Source organism: Caloenas nicobarica, chromosome 17, assembly GCF_036013445.1.
Source record: "Caloenas nicobarica isolate bCalNic1 chromosome 17, bCalNic1.hap1, whole genome shotgun sequence".
Classification (NCBI taxonomy): domain Eukaryota; kingdom Metazoa; phylum Chordata; class Aves; order Columbiformes; family Columbidae; genus Caloenas; species Caloenas nicobarica.
In genome coordinates, this window is record NC_088261.1 from 10,196,190 (window position 1) to 10,213,196 (window position 17,007).

Consider the following 17,007-nt stretch of genomic DNA (forward strand, 5'->3'; position numbering starts at 1 on the left):
CCGAGATCGAGACGCCAGTGATCATTTCAGTCCACAGGGCAATTTCTGGGGAGCTAAAGATGGCAGCGCTTTGTTTCTCAGCTCCGAAACTCCAGGCTTCCCAACTTAATTACAGAACAAGAGAATTTTCTTAACTCCCAGCCCACAAATTATAAATGTGTTTAATTGAGGCTTGTGTGAATTAACAGAAGAACAAAGTGTCAGCCAAGCTGGGTGACAGGGCCACTGTTGGAGAGTTGGGGCAGCCCTCACTCGAGACAAGTACAAAAAAACCCCAAATGACATGTTGATAGATTGCGCTCTCTGCAATAAAAATGCTTATGATCTGAGCAGCGGCATTATCCAAATTATATACACAAGCTCTGAAAAGCTCGCCTGCTCCTCGCTGGAGCGCATTCGGGCTCGTTGGTTGTTTTTAATAATTGCTTTCAAGCTGATTTAACACAGGACACGAGGTTTATTTGTGTCAGTTCAATCTGAAAAGCAGGAATGGAGATGGTTGGTTCCGCAGCACAACCCTGATATTTAACACCAGCTCTCCGGACACACCACACGTACGGATATTAACACCTCGTGAATACACCTAACTTGCCTTTTCCCTATAGCTTTATTCAGCATGACTGCAGATAAGGGTAGCAGCAAACAATAATTGAAGCTTAAAGAACATTTTTAAAATAAGCACCAAGGCCTCGTATTTGTTCTGAAACTGCTAGTTTTATTTTTAGGGGATACTGTTTAATTTAATTGCGTTGCGGTTAGGGCCGCCCATAGACCTTCCACGACTACCGTGAAGTCAAAAGAACTTCTCCTGTAACAGCAAAATGCTGGAGGCATTTTCATTCCAGCTCTTCAAAACAAGCCATATAGGTTATCAATAGAGAAATGGCCACTGTTAAATCATGTTAAGTCACTCCCCCCTGCTCCTCATGCCCCCTTAAAGAGCGATTGCACAGAGGGAGGTGGGAGGAGTAGAAAAAGCTTCGACTGGAAGGCAGGAGGTGAATCTTCAGCCAGCGACCTGCTGTGCTGTGACCCACTGCTGCCCTGCCTCAGTTTCCCCAGCTGCACAGAAGAGAATTGTAGAATCATTTTTGTTGGAAAAGCCCCTCAAGATCATCGAGTCCAACCACAACCCACCCCTGGCACTGACCCGTGTCCCTGAGAACCTCGTCTATGCACTGGCCCTGCTCCTGCAGCACCCAGAGCCACAGACAACGTCCTTATGAGACTGTTAGCTGAGCTCAGACACACTCGGACATCGCACACAACCGTCTCCATATGCTCTTTATTTTCTACAGCTTCCCTAAAAAAGCCTCACAAACCCAATGTAATTTCCACGCCTTGTGCTTCCCGCTTATTTTAGACACTAACCTCTATTGAAACACACAAAAAAAATAGATGAGAACAACCCATTTTAGCTCGGATTTTCATCAGGCTTGCGCTTGCAGCCAAGCCCAGTGCTGGACCGCAAAAACTCCTCCTCAGTTTCAGAAATGCGTTTGTACCAGACCACAGGCTGGGATGAAAGAGTGACTTTTTGATAAAACCGCGTGGCAGGGGCACTTGAAAAATCAGAATTTAATCATTCCCCTCTGTTTACAATGAAACTTGTTATCGAGCTTTACTATGTACTCACAGCATGAAAAAAAACCCCTCAGTGTCAAGCCCAACTCCTCAGACACATCTAATAGTAACTCGTAACCTTTAGCTGGATCAACAGAAATGACAAGCTGGGTCCCCCCACTCCGTCACCAGGACACTGATAACAACCAGAGCAGCATCGCGACATCCACACCTCGCATCTTCTCCTTGGAGCCTTCGCTCGCAGTTTGGAGGACATTAAGTGGCCAATTTTTAAATTATTATTTTTTTTTTCAGGTATGGAAATTACACATTGTTTGGATTTTATAGCAGGCACTAGGACAGGAGATTTTTCTTTTTTAACTTCACCTTCTCTCCATCTAAATGCAGCCTGGAACAGCAGCAAGACTCTGAAGAGCTTTTTGACAGGTGGGGGCAATCGCCTCTTGCTGCATGCAATTAAAAACTCATTAAAGCAGGGCTCATTTTCCTCATTATTTTAAGCACTTAAATAGTCTTTACTGTTTAATATGACAAGACTGAGCAGACTGGGACAGATATTTCCCTCTGGCTTTTCCTTCCAGGCATTTACTTGTTCATTTTAATTCCATAGCAAAGCTCGAGATGCCAGGAGCGGGAGTTGCAGCCTCAGAACATGGTCCCGAGCTCTGCGGACACCGAGCCCACCCGCCACCGCCAGCTCAGCACGAGGATGCTGCGCCGGAGCCGCGGGACGATCCCTGGGGCCAAGTGCCTTCAGGTGCCTGAAAAGTGACTTCGTGAAAGCTCCAGCAAATTCTGTGCAGAGCCACGACCCATCGGTGCTCAAGTCCTGCCCCCAGACAGCACTGTGGGGTGAACGGCCCTCACACAAAGGACAAGGCAGGCAGGGTTTTTTATATTCTATCCTTAAATTAAAATGGATGGAGAGAAGCAGCAAGGCTCTGCTCAGGCAGGAACCCGCGCTGCTATCGACAGCTGCAGGGTGAAGATTCACTTGAGCAACACAACCACAGCCCTGGGGGTGTCGTTCCACCTGCAGCTCTGACCACAACCACCGGATCTCACCTCACCATTGCAGAAGATCTGAAATGCAAAGCCAGGCGTGCAAGGCTGAGCACCTGGAGCTTCCAGAGGTGCTGGAGCGAGTTGAGAGAAGGGAACAGAGCTGGGGAAGGGGCTGGAGCACAAGTGTGATGGGAGCGGCTGAGGGAGCTGGGGGTTCAGCTGGAGAACAGGAGCTGAGGGGAGACCTTCTGATCTCTGACCTGCCTGAAAGGAGCTTGGAGCCAGGGGGGGTCGGGCTCTGCTCCCCAGGAACAAGCGCCAGGACCAGAGGAAACGGCCTCAAGTTGCGTCAGGGGAGGTTGAGGGTGGATCTGGGGAACAATTTCTTCCCCAAAGGGCTGTGGGGCATTGGAACAGGCTGCCCAGGGCAGTGGTGGAGTCACCATCCCTGGAGGGGTTGAACAGACGGAGATGAGGTTCTCAGGGACATGGGGCAGTGCCAAGGGTGGGGGAACAGTTGGACTCGATCTTGGGGGTCTTTTCCAACCAAAATGATTCTGTGTTTCTCCTATTACATGCACACTTGCACACACACAACATTAAAGCTACTGACAGTGCAGAGAGGACACATGGATACGGCCACCAAATGTGCCCCGCAGCTCCGTGACCCGTCTGCACTGACTGAAGGACCACCCGGGCTCTCTGTGCCCCCCTGGCCTCCCAGGAACGTGACCCTGCGCACACTCCACTCGCACACGTTTCAGTTCCTCAGGACTCACATTTTGCCTCAAAATCCTTTTGCCCTTTGGTTTAAGAAGGAATATAAATGGCAAAATACTGCACATCAACACAGCATCTGGCTTTTAAAACAAAAAGAGGGTGATATTGCAAAAAGATGAGTTGCATGTTCCAGATCTGAAGTATAACCACCAACTTCGTACAACTGTGACAGTGACATTACGGCACTAAAACAGAGTATGGCAAATAAAACTGATGTGTATTTAATAACTATGACTGATTCTTCCTTGACTTGGGTTTTACACAAGGGTAATCAATGCTAATTTCTATTGGCTTAAATAAGAGAATAGGGTCCCACAGAGTTACACCGCTGTAAGATACTCATGTAAATGAGAACAAGTATCAAGCCCTGCAAGAATAAATCTTTACCCACTCTACCTCGTGAGCCTCTCCGGAGCAACAAGGGATTAGCTACATTCATTTTAAATGAATGTCATGTATCTCAAGTATTTAAGCAGGAAATCCTACTGAGATGAGCCTCATTTTCTGGAGGACACTTTGCAGTTTTCTTGTAATTTTTTTTTTGTTTATTTGCTTTGAGTGGGACCTGGTCTTTACCTTTTTGACCTCTCAGGATGGGGTTTTGAAAAAAAACCAACCAAACAAAAAACCACGCTAAGCCCTATCCACATGCCAAATAGATTCTTCAATACGCCTCATTCCCAAGAGAACACAAGAAATTGCTTTTAATAAAAATAAGAATTAAAAAAAAAAAAAAAAATCAAGTCTTGTGGGTCACAAATGCTCCATGAACACCATAAGTGCTGGGGCTGGACCAAACGCCAGTTAGACCCTGGCCGGAGTTTTTGTCTGAGCGTGGATCATAACATGGAGTGAATGGAGAGGAATAACAACAACTGCTGTTAATAGATTTGAACCCACCTCAATCTGCCTGGCTTCCTTTGGGTCCCAGTTTAACTCCTGACTTTATGTATCATTATATCAGGCATTACTTTGAACGTTGTGGGATTATATCTATGTGATCACTCTGCTTACGTGCGCTTTTGCCTGCACAATCACAAAGCCCCGGGCTTTGAGGGTTACAATGCAGCCCCTTCTCCTGCTGTTCTCCTTCGCTGAGACCTGCTCACCTTTTATTCCAGAGCAAACACCACAGGTACAGAGACCCCGGATCTTTGCTTCATTCCACAGGCACAACGAAGCACCTGAAGAATTCTTGACCCCAGTTTGCTCAACAGCAGAGCTCAGATGCCTCTGAAACCATTGCAGCGGTCATCAAAAGGAGGGTAACCTACAAATTTAGTCAGGTCAGACCTTGGGGTAAGGGTCTGAGTGCAGGGACAGCACCAACACAAATGTCTCCAGCAGTGCAGGGGGCTCACCAGCCCATCGGCAATCATAGAATCATTTTGGTGGAAAAGACCCTCAAGATCATCAAGTCCAACCATAACCCACCCTGGCACTGCCCCATGTCCTGAGAACCTCATCTCCATCTGTCCAACCCCTCCAGGGATGGTGACTCCACCACTGCCCTGGGCAGCCTGTTCCAATGCCCCACAGCCCTTGGGGGAAGAAATTGTTCCCCAGATCCAACCTCAACCTCCCCTGGTGCAACTTGAGGCCGTTTCCTCTGGTCCTGGCGCTTGTTCCTGGGGAGCAGAGCCCGACCCCCCTGGCTCCAAGCTCCTTTCAGGCAGTTCAGAGATCAGAAGGTCTCCCCTCAGCTCCTGTTCTCCAGCTGAACCCCCAGCTCCCTCAGCCGCTCCCATCACACTTGTGCTCCAGCCCCTTCCCCAGCTCCGTTCCCTTCTCTCAACTCGCTCCAGCACCTCAAGGCCTTTCTTGTCCTCAAGGGCCCAACATGGCAACACACTCAATCTATGTCCCTTCCTCGGAGAATGTCCTTGCTGCTTAAGATCTGAAAAGCACTGTGAAGTGCTCAGAGTGCAAAAATGATAATTCTCAATTAAAGCAGCATGGACAGGAGCCTGTTGTAGCTACAAGAGCGTCAGGAATACATGTAGGACCACCTCAAGAATACCTCTATCACCTTGTCTTTTTTTCAACTATTTCCCTGGCAGTCCAGGGCATAATTTTGCAGGGGAAGAGCTGCTGGGAGAGCTGAGCTCCCACTGCTGGGAAACAACAACTACAAGGCTGAATCCTTCCCCAGGCCAAGGGAACAGCAGCCCCTGTCTTGGAGGAGACAGATGTTCGCCTTGGAGGGCGCTTGGGGGGCATCTGTGCTCAGAAGCGTTGATTAAATCACACCTGATTCATTTTCCTAATTAAAGTCGCTACACACAACAGAGCAGCCCGAGCAGCATGTACGGTGACAGCCTCAGACTCCACGCTCAGCTCCGTGCCCCTCGCGTGCTGGATCCTGTATTTGTAAAAGAGTTGGGAGATGCGAGGTGGGAAGAGGAATATAAACCAGCCTCATACGCATTGTAAAACTGAGGGCTTTTTCCCCCCAAACCATGCTCAAAATCTTATTTTGTATTAAGTTATCAGCTTGAGCAGCATGTTCAGAGAGAAAGAAACCTCTCGATACCAATAATATCAAAATCTTCGGGTTTTGTTTCATAAGGAAATTGCAACAAACTCCAGGTTCTTTCTTCAAAGCAGCAGTAAATCAAGGTTAAAAAACAAAAAAACCCAAACCAAACCAAACAAAACCAACAAAAAATAAAAAAAAGAGAGAAAGAAAAGTCCAGAAGTAACGGAGCTGCAAAAACACAGACCAGATGTAAATGTTGGTCTGCAAAGGAGCTGCTGGATGAAAATGCTGACAGTGATTCTTTATAATACACTTTGTAACATGCCTTTTTTTCATTCTTTATACTAAATTGATTAAACCCATGATAAAGCACCTCCTGCCCTGCTGTATCACACATGCTCCTGTTAGTAGCTCTTCCAGTCCCATGGGGTAATATTAATATTTCCCCCTGTTTTGCACAGTTTGACAAATACCGTGTCAGGAAGACAGACATTATCACCTTTTCAATCAGCAGAATTTCAGAATGGGAACAATAACATAATACCAAAAACTGCCAGCTTGTCCCAGAATATTGTTTAAAATGTTGGTTGACATAAAAGAAGGAATATATATTTATTGGTCTCTGTTTTCATGAGAAATACAAAAAAGACCAGAAGGTTCTGTTGGGTAGAAGTTGACAACAGCTGGTACAAACCTTGTCTTAACAGTGAAGATACTCCAAACACACATGAGAAAATAAAAACCTGGCTGCTTAATTTTAAAAGCAAGACGTAAGTTCCTTATGCATCACAGAAAGCTTTGGAGGAATTCACACACAGAATCCCAGAATGTCAGGGATTGGAAGGGACCTCAAAAGCTCATCCAGTGCAAACCCCCTGTTGGAGCAGGAACACCCAGATGAGGTTATACAGGAAGGTGTCCAGGCGGGTTTGAACATCTGCAGAGAAGGAGACTCCACAACCTCCGTGGGCAGCCTGGGCCAGGCTCTGGCACCCTCACCATGAAGAAGTTTCTTCTCATCTTTAAGTGGAACCTCCCATGTTCCAGTTTGCACCCATTGCCCCTTGTCCTGTCACTGGTTGTCACTGAGAAGAGCCTGGCTCCATCCTCCTGACACTCCCCCTTTCCATATTGATCCCCATGAATGAGGTCACCCCTCAGTCTCCTCTTCTCCAGCTCAAGAGCCCCAGCTCCTCAGCCTTTCCTCACACGGGAGATGCTCCACTCCCTTCAGCATCTTCGTGGCTGCGCTGGACTCTCTCCAGCAGTTCCCTGTCCTTCTGGAACCGAGGGGCCCAGAACTGGACACAATATTTCAGATGAGGTCTCACCAGGGCAGAGTAGGGGGGCAGGAGAACCTCTCTGACCTACTGACCACCCCCCTTCTAATGCACCCCAGGTCCCATTGGCCTCCCTGGCCACAAGGGCACAGTGCTGGCTCATGGTCACCCTGCTGTCCCCAGGACCCCCAGGTCCCTTTCCCCTACATTGCTCTCCAATAGGTCATTCCCCAACCTATACTGGAACCTGGGGTTGTTCCTGCCCAGATACAAGATTCTACACTTCCCTTGTTATATTTCATTAAATTTTTCCCCACCCAGCTCTCCAGCCTGTCCAGGTCTCTGGATGGCAGCACAGCCTTCCAGTGTCAGCCACTCCTCCCAGCTTGGTGTCATCAGCAAACTTGCTGACAGTCACTCTATTCCCTCATCCAAGTCGTTGATAAATATACTGAATAGTACTGGTCCCAGTACCAACCCTTGAGGGACTCCACTGGACACAGGCCTCCAACTGGACTCTGCCTCATTGACCACGACTCTCTGGCTTCTTTCCTTCAGCCAGTTCTCAGTCCACCTCACTGCCCGGTCGTCCAGACCACACTTCCTCAGTTTAGCAGCAAGGATGCTGTAGGAGACTGTGTCAAATGCTTTACTGAAATCAAGACAGACCACATCTACTGCTTTACCATCATCTATCCACCTCGTTATGTCCTCATAAAAGGCTTTTTACTTGTGCAAGTTGCATTGATTCGTGTAAGTTTAAAACTGTGGCAGGGGGCAGGATGCAGGAAGAAAAAAGTAAAATACTGATGGAAAAAAATAAAATAACTCCACACAGCTCACCTTGACCTCAATGAAGTCGGGTTTACCGAGGGATATCAGGTCAGCGTAGGCTTTGAGTTCATCCACATTCCAGGCTTTCACCAGTGTCAGCCTATAAACAGTGCGCTGTTGCTGAAATAAAGGGAAAAAATTACATTAGCAATACATTCTGACCGAGGGAAGAGGTTCTAGCCTTGTATACAGCTTCAAAAAGGGAGGGAAAAAAAAAAAATTATGAATTCCAAGAACCTGGGGGCTAAAATAAACCACACTCAAACCAGGAGCCACCTCACTTGTTCTTTCAAGAAAGCTGCTCCGTGGCATCTGTGAGCTGAGCCGCCTTCTCCTGCACAGAACTCATCTTCCCTCTGTATATCCTAGACATTTTGTGTTTTTACAGGAGCTTTAACTTAATGGGAAAATAACCAGGAAGTTTCTCTCTCTAATTCGCTTCCCCGGGCATAAAATCTCACCATTAGTTGCTATACAGATATTTTTATTTCCTCCAGCTGGATCATCTGGCGTCGGTGACTTTTGGAGGGGACGAACAAGGACAGACCATCGTCCGCCCCGTGTGAACTCTTCCAGCACGTCGGGTATGATATCACAGAGATCTGCCATGATCGGTTATGCAGAACGTTTTACGGGAAGCACAAAGCGACAATTAAAATCACAACTGGGAAACACGGAAAATTATGACCTTGCCTGATAAAAACTGTGGTGCAAACCATTAGGAACAGAGATGGCATTAATGACAAGAGCAGCATTGTCCCCTTGTCACCCAGACCCAACTCATTCCTGTGCATGGCAGCACCCAGGGCGTCTTTCCTTGAGGTTGTTCTGATTTTCCCTCTGAGAGCCACTCACCAAAGTAGTAACTGGTGACGAAAGGACTTGTACTATCAATAGAAGCACTTGGCCACGCAACAAATCCAGTCTCACTGCTCACATCTGCTCGCTTCCAGCTTCCCCTTCTCCTTCCCTTCGTCTTCCACTAATGTTTTATTTGACTTATCTCTGCAGTTTATTTATAGAGCAATCTTCCACCATTTTTTTTTTTAAATTAACTCATTTTCTTTCCCTGGCACACTGTAAAACGTGACAAAAGCACCGGTTTACCGGGCTTTTTCGCTCTGGTTAACAAATCCAGGGCTGTATCCCAGGGTTGGGGCTCCAAGAAGCAGCAAGGGCTGGAACCAAGTTCTGCTCCACAAAGTCCAGGTTTAGGCTCAGGCTGAGCTGAGATCCTCCCTTACCCGTGACATGCCCACAAGGTCACCCAACGTTCAGTGCCATGTGAGGGAAGCACACAGACTATTCATTTATTATTAACAACAACTATTAATTATTATCACTTTTTATTATTTTTTATAACACATTTTTTCACCCAGAAGGACAAGCTAAGAATGAGATCTGCTTCAGAACTGAACTTGCCATCACTAAACCTCAGACAGATCCCCAGTCCAAGGCTATTAAAGAGTTCATACTATTTCCCTTCCGCAAATAAAACCAATATTTCTCAGGACAAATCCCCTATCCGGCCACGTTTTACTTCTTCAGAGCCTCTGATCTACATGCCACATAATTTTGTCCTCTGTATCAAAATCAAAACATCACTTACCTAAACTAACACGTTTACATTTTCCACAGGGGCAAAAAAAATTATTTTCTATATCACTTTGCTATGGAAACTTTCCAGATTATTTACTAACAAATAACTAAAGGACAAACAAATAAATACCAGGAGCATCTTTTTCCTCCTGGTGTTATCCCAGCAAAGCAAGGGACAGGATTTTAGGGTATTTATGTACAGAGAACTGAAGCAAACACAGGCAGAAATTGTTGGGAACCCAAAGCACCAGGTAAACCTGCAAAATTCACCAGGGGATAAACACAAGTGAGGATTTGACACCTACAAATAGTCAGGGTTTTAAGAAAATAAGTTAGAGGTGGAGCTTCTTTTATAAAAACTCTGTGGAGAGTAACTTTAAAGAATTATTGAATGATAATTGAAGGCCAAATATGACAATACCTAAAATATGCAGCCTCTGCTTTACATGTAAGTTATAAGCATATACTTAAGAACAAGAAAGTGCAGCTCTCACGATTTGAATGAACAGTCCAAAGAAGGGTTTAGGCCCAGAGACAACAGGCGAGTATGAAACCAACAGTTAATTAAAGGGAAAAACAATGGAGGAGCCGATATAAAAAATAACCGAGAAAGAAGAAACTAGCAGGAAAACATCTAACAAGAGGAAAAATTCCAATACGCGCAGACCTGTCAATCGCCTGAAGTGATTAGACACCCAATTAATCCAGAAATGTCTCCCCAAAGGTCAGCTCGCAGTGGTAAACAGACATAGGCAGCTGCAAGATACAGTAAATAAAAATTGTATTTTTAATACCAGCCCCTGCCAAAGGCTGATCCAAACCCAGAGACTGGGAGGTCGTGTTCCCAGTGCAATCACCGCAGTGGGGCATCCACCATGCAGTCTGGCCTTTAGGGGTATTTATTTATTTTTTTTTTTTTTTCAGGGTGATTTTGCGCTAAAACTAAGCACAGATTTATGGATGATGCTGTCACACTGACAAAGTAGCACAGCCTGGCAATGAGCACCCGGCAAGCGAGATGGCGCATCCCAAGAAATCCAGCACGAGCGGCATCTCCGCTGCTGGCTGAAGCGTCATCAGCAGAGGATACACGGTCAGGGGAGGTTTACATTGGATATTAGGAAAAAATTCTTCTCCAAAGGGCTGTCGGGCATTGGAACAGGCTGCCCAGGGCAGTGGTGGAGTCACCGTCCCTGGAGGGGTTGGACAGATGGAGATGAGGTTCTCAGGGACATGTGGTAGTGCTAGGGGTGAGTTATGGTTGGACTCGATGATCCTGAGGGTCTTTTCCAACCAAAACTCGCTCCAGCACCTCAAGGCCTTTCTTGGTGTGAGGGGCCCAAAACTGACCTCAGGATTTGCGGTTTGGCCTCCCCAGTGCCCAGCACAGGGACGGTTGCTGCCCTGGGCCTGCTGGCCTCACTGTTCTTGATGGTCTACCCACCCACACAGAAAACAGCGGGTCCTCCTGGAGTTCCTGAACATGGGGCTGACCCTACAGAACGCTGCTTCCACCTGGGATCACAAAAACAGCCTCCAGCACTTGTTGGCTTCTTTTATTCATGTCTGACTGTTTCCCAAACAGCCATAGAATCATAGAATCATTTTGGTTGGAAGAGACCCTCAAGATCATTGAGCCCAACTGTTAACCCACCCCTGGCACTGCCCCATGTCCTGAGAACCTCATCTCCGTCTGTCCAACCCCTCCAGGGATGGTGACTCCAGCACTGCCCTGGGCAGCCTGTTCCAATGCCCCACAGCCCTTTGGGGAAGAAATTGTTCCCCAGATCCAACCTCAACCTCCCCTGCAGCTGCCGGAGCAGATGGGGCAGGTTCAGGGAATGCCCCGACACACCCCCAGCGACTGGAAGAGCTGCCCTGACCCCCAGTAGCTGCCACCAGTGCAAAGGGAGGTGGTGACATGAAAGCTGCTGTGAAGACTCGTAGCCACCGCCAGCTGCTTCTGGCCCGAGCCAGGGGACACACACGCAGGCAACATGAGCAAAACCCAACTGGACCAGCAGGAATTTTGCAAAAATACAGGGATTAAAAAAAAAAAAAAAAAACAACACACCAACAAAAAAACCCCCACGTTTGCAGAGGACATCCCTGTGCAATGACAGCCACCGAGCAGTGTGCCAGCTGTCCCTCCCCTTCTGCTGGTGTCAGACTTGTCACTTGTCACCCACAGGCCAGGGAGGGGGGACACCCTCTGCTCAGCACCTCTGTGACAGCATGTGCTGGTGGTAGAGGGACCAACTCACTTCTTCCTTCATTTAAAGAATGGTTTTAGAGACTAGTCTCTAACTGCTCTCCACACTTTGTTCTTATAGCTCTTAACAGTTTGTTCTCCCACTTTGGAACAGGGCTGAGCCCCGCGAACATTTGTCCTGCAAAAAATGTATTTATTTTGCACCCATTCTGCAGAGGGACGAAACATAAAATGCCACCAAAAAATGGTTCCAAGCTGAGGCTGAAGACACAAGGAGTGTTTGCAGAGCTGAGTAAAAACAACAGCGCAAGAACAGTTTTGCAGAGAGGATGAAACCTTATCAGTTTAATTTTATCACAACATTTTCTAATGTACATTAAGTAAAATGCTTCAACAAGCATTTCTTCTTCCAGCAATGAATGTCTGCATGAAGGGAGGGCTTTTCTCCTGTTTAAATCTTGTTTTAATACTCACTAATATATATCCTAGATAATTTTAGAAGTCTAACTTCAAAGTTCAAGTACTTCATAAAACTAAAACTGCTACAAGCATCTTAAAAGGGCTTTTCCCCCCATAGGGCAGCACTAAATGACAAGCAATAACTGCAGCCTGTGAGTATTATCCATCAATTCAACAACTGAACTATCACAAAAACTGTATTAACTGATCACAACCGGTAGTGAAAAAAAGCAGGTAACTTAAAACGCTGCTAAAGGGATACAGAAAAAAGGTAGAAAAATCAGAAATTAATATTGCAACTTAACAAACCGCTTCCCAGAGGGCAATGTCTCCCAAGAGTTGTCTGAGCAGAGAGAAAAAACACTTCTAAACAAGTGGTAGAAGGGACAGATCAAAATGACTAAGGGCCTAACACCGCAAAAAGTTGTATACAAGTAATCTGTGCAGGCTGCCGGCAATACAAACACACAGCCCTGGTTTATTAATGTATTATTTGTATTTGGTTGTACAATAGGGCCCCAGGAGATCCTCTTATAAGCATTGAAAGACAAGAAATAAGAGCTTAAGCCCTGAGAATATAATGATCTAAACCATCAGGATAGAAAACCAGACTTACAATGCTTTACACTCCTATTTCCAAGAAAAGCAACCGCTATTTCACTTCAGCCAGCTACCAGAATAACATTACCGGAAAAGAAAAAGTTGATGCAATAACAAGCTTTTCCAACGGGTGAAAGTCAGGGCGTGAAACCAGATCTATTTTATGCCAAAAAGCTCTTTATGCAAATGATGAATCTGCCAAGAAGGGGCAGCTCCAGGCCCGGCAGGACCACACGTGCCCGATGGGTGGCAAAGGAAAATAAGAGATGAGGAAGAAAACAAGGGAATATGTCCTTCTAAATAAATACCTTTAGGGGGGAGTACAGCAGATGGAGCCAGAGTCTTCCAGTGATGCCCAGAGAAAGGACAAGAGGCAATGGGCACAGGCTGAGACACAGAAAGTTGCCTTTAAGTGGAATTTCTACAAGGAGGGTGACTGAACAGCAGAAGGGGTTGCCCAAAGAGGTTGAGGAGTCTTCACGCTTGGAGATATTCACAGCCAACCCATTGAGCTGATCCTGCTCTGGGTGGGAGAACACTGGACCAGGCTGCCGAGAGAAGTTGTGGAGTCTCCTTCTCTGCAGACATTCCAACCCGCCTGGACACCTTCCTGTGTAACCTCATCTGGGTGTTCCTGCTCCGGCGGGGGGGTTGGACTGGATAAGCTTCCGAGGTCCCTTCCAATCCCTGACATTCTGGGATTCTGTGAAGAGTTGAACTGGACGGTCTCCAGAGGTGCCATCCCATCTCAACAGCTCTCACCCTGCCCATCCAGGGGCTGCAGAGATTTCTCAAGTGCCTTTCGGGAGGAGAACCAAGGCAGACATGCAGACCACCTCCATGAGGAAGGATGAAAAGCAGCAGCTTTTAGAGAAGGTTCCCTTAGAATCATTTTGGTTGGCAAAGACCCTCAAGATCATTGAGTCCAACCATAACCCACCCCTGGCACTGCCCCATGTCCCTGAGAACCTCATCTCCATCTGTCCAACCCCTCCAGGGATGGTGACTCCACCACTGCCCTGGGCAGCCTGTTCCAATGCCCCACAGCCCTTGGGGGAAGAAATTGTTCCCCAGATCCAACCTCAACCTCCCCTGGCGCAACTTGAGGCCGTTTCCTCTGCTCCTGGCACTTGTTCCTGGGGAGCAGAGCCCGACCTCCCCTGGCTCCAAGCTCCTTTCCGGCAGTTCAGAGGTCAGAAGGTCTCCCCTCAGCCTTCTCGATGCTTCTGCTCCAATCTGCAGTTAAGTGGTGGACAAGAGGTCACCTCTGTCACTACAAGGTACACAAAGGTGCTGAACAGTTGTGGGTCACAGCACATTGACCAGGCAGGAGGGAGGACCAAGGAGGGAGGAGTCAGACCCTACCAAAGGCTCAGCAGCCACCCAAGAGGTGATGTAGCATCACCGCTGGGTTCCTCCAGCTGTTCGCCTTCTGGTATAGGCTGCCCAGAGCGGGTGTGGAGTTTCCTTCTCTGGAGACATTTAAACCCGCTTGGACCGACCTGTGTGATCTGCTCTGGTGACCCTGCATGAGCAGGGCTGGGCTGGGGATCTACAGAGGGCCCTGCAACCCAACCGGCCTGGGGTTCTGTGCTCTGTGCCCCAGGGAGCAGCACCGCTGGAGGATTCTCCCTTCTCTGCCAGGACATCCCTTCTCTGTCTCAAAGCTCAAGGGTCAGCCAGGCTCTTCCTCTTGCCCTTGGTACATCAGTTGACTCAGGAGATGATGCTACTGTGACACAGCGCGTCATTGTAATAGCAACGAGCACAGGTCACAATGCACACCAGAAGCACAAAGTCCATCCTTAAGACCTGTCACAAGAGCACCAGGAAGGGTCTGTGCTGCTGCTTCAGGACAATATCATCAGGTTCTGCAAATCCTTCACACTGGGTGACGCTCCTTCAGGCTGGTGCACAGCACTTGGAGCAAAGGGACAACACGTTCCTGTGATTCTACCCGGTTCTGATGAACTTTTCCAACACTCAGCCCACAATTTCAAGGTATAAAAGGTGGTTAATGGGAGGCTTTTTTGACCCACAACAGGACACTGAGCACACAGGTAGAAACTGGGAAGTTGTATACAAATACTCCTTGCCTCCCCAAACCTTCACTCAGATAATTGCAGGAGACTTCTCTAAAATACAACAATCATGGCTTGTTTCGGATTTTATGTGGCAGTTAGTCCATTAAAAAGCACCTTAATATAGAATACTGACAAAGAAATATCTTTAAAAAAGGGAAAACCACTGAGAACCCCCTTTGGCACCCCCCCCAACACACTATGACTTATTCCCCCAAGTCTTTCAAACCTGATTATTTGGAGGACACAAACCACATCCGTGTTGGCAGCACATTTAAGAAACAGGGATATTGCGCTTTCGCTCTCATTGCATTCTGAAAGCTGCAGAGCAACTGTCACCCTTTTATAATGGGTCCCAAAAAATGCGAGTCAGCGGGGCCAGCTCAACTTGGAAACCCAGCGAACGCTTCAGACGAAGGAACGAAGAACCAACGTGGGGAAAAGTAGCATATTCCCCTCTAGGCAACTCTAGCTAAAAATATTTCCAAGCTACCCCAAAAAGCATTGCACCCTTTGAATGCCAGAATAAGGGAAAAAATAAACTGAACAGAGCGAGCTGAGCCTGGTGCAGAGTGCAGCAGCACGGAAGTTTCTGCCCATTTCCAAGGCGGTTACATTTTCCTTTGAAACCATCCCAAAATTGTCCTAGTCCTGTAACACTCACAAATGAATATTTTCTGCATGCGCATATTGTGCCGGTGGCCAAACCACCGAACACCCCTCAGACGGAGCCCACGAGGCGACGCTGCTCCTCTGGCCCAGAAAATGTTAATAAAAGATTCACATGTCAGTTTGACAAAGTGCTCCCTTCTTGCTTCAATAACCAAGAGGGATTGGGGTGCTTTTTTTTTTTATCATTTCTTTTTAATTCCCTCCTCCTCAATATTCATCTTTTCATAGATGAAATATAATTATTCTTCATAAAACATCCCGGGTGTTATCTCAGGAGGAAGAGGGAGGGGTGAACACGTCAACCGTGCTGCAAAGAGCAGGTTGAGGGATTGATGGATCAATACAAGTTTGGTTGGGTTTGGGAGGCATCGCCTTTCTCCAGTTTCTCCTGCTGGGAGCAGGACTGGACCTCACGAGATTGCAAAGGACTGTGACAAAGGGCAAAAAGTAGACAAACCTCCTCCTCACCACGCAAGACCCTCACCTTGGACTGTGTCACTTTAACTTGCTCTGTTGACAAAGAAGAACAAGTGTCCTACTCTCTGGAAAAAAAACCAAACCCCATTATTTCTACTCACTAGCTCAACGCCAGATATCCTCACCACTCATATACCTTTCTTAGATAGAGATAAAATAATTTTATTGCTGGAAAAATGACACTTCGCTCACAGACGACTCAACATAAATCCATATTTTGCAGCTAATGAAGCTCGAGTAACAAAAGCAATAATGTCGACAGAAACATTGCTTTGCTTAAATGGAAAAAGCACTCTTGGGGGAGAAGAAATTGTAGTGCAGACTCTAAACAAAAATTGCTGTTCCTTTCACACAACTTGACAAATCCTCTGCAAGTATTAGATGAAGAATAAGAAGCCACTTCAAAAGCCAGCTGCTTAGTTTCATTAGTATTTCCTATTCCCTTCAACAAAAGGCTCAACTTGTAAACTGACTTCATAACACATCTTCAGAGCTTCCCGGCTGGAAAGGACTTGCTCTGATCACGATACAAACCAGCCTAAAATCTGAAATGCATGTGCAATCCCACACCGGTGCTCCTGGCAGGTCCCCTCGTCTTCCATGGCAGCGCTGGGCGAGCTGCCCTTGCCGAACAACAGCCCTGCGGAGGGAGAAGCCGTCGGTCCGCTCCAAAAACTCAACCCGGGTCTCTTCTCCAGGTTATGCAACGCCTTACAAAGTGAGCAAGTCCTGAATAAAGATATCAAAGCAATTTTCACACTTGGAAATTACTTGTCACAGGGATGAGATCAGGAAAAAAAAAAACCATACCACCCTGCAGCCAAGTATCTATTCACCATATTCAATAATATGCATCTTTATGCATAAAACCCTACAGAGGATAAAAGATCCAGAACACAGCAAAAGGAAATCTCAAATGCCACCACACTCCAAGTTTCACAGATT

The 17,007-nt window shown here is 47.0% G+C and overlaps 1 protein-coding gene across 4 annotated transcripts in view; it reads right to left on the minus strand.

Moving 5' to 3' along the window:
• Window positions 1-17,007, minus strand: part of LOC135995620 (S-adenosyl-L-methionine-dependent tRNA 4-demethylwyosine synthase TYW1-like) — a 115,278-nt gene that overhangs the window by 18,495 nt on the left and 79,776 nt on the right. For all 4 annotated transcript variants that reach the window (XM_065647071.1, XM_065647070.1, XM_065647072.1 and 1 more), the window contains exon 14: window positions 7,972-8,082. In XM_065647071.1, coding sequence (XP_065503143.1) covers window positions 7,972-8,082 — 111 coding nt within the window. The remainder of the gene's footprint in view (window positions 1-7,971; window positions 8,083-17,007) is intronic.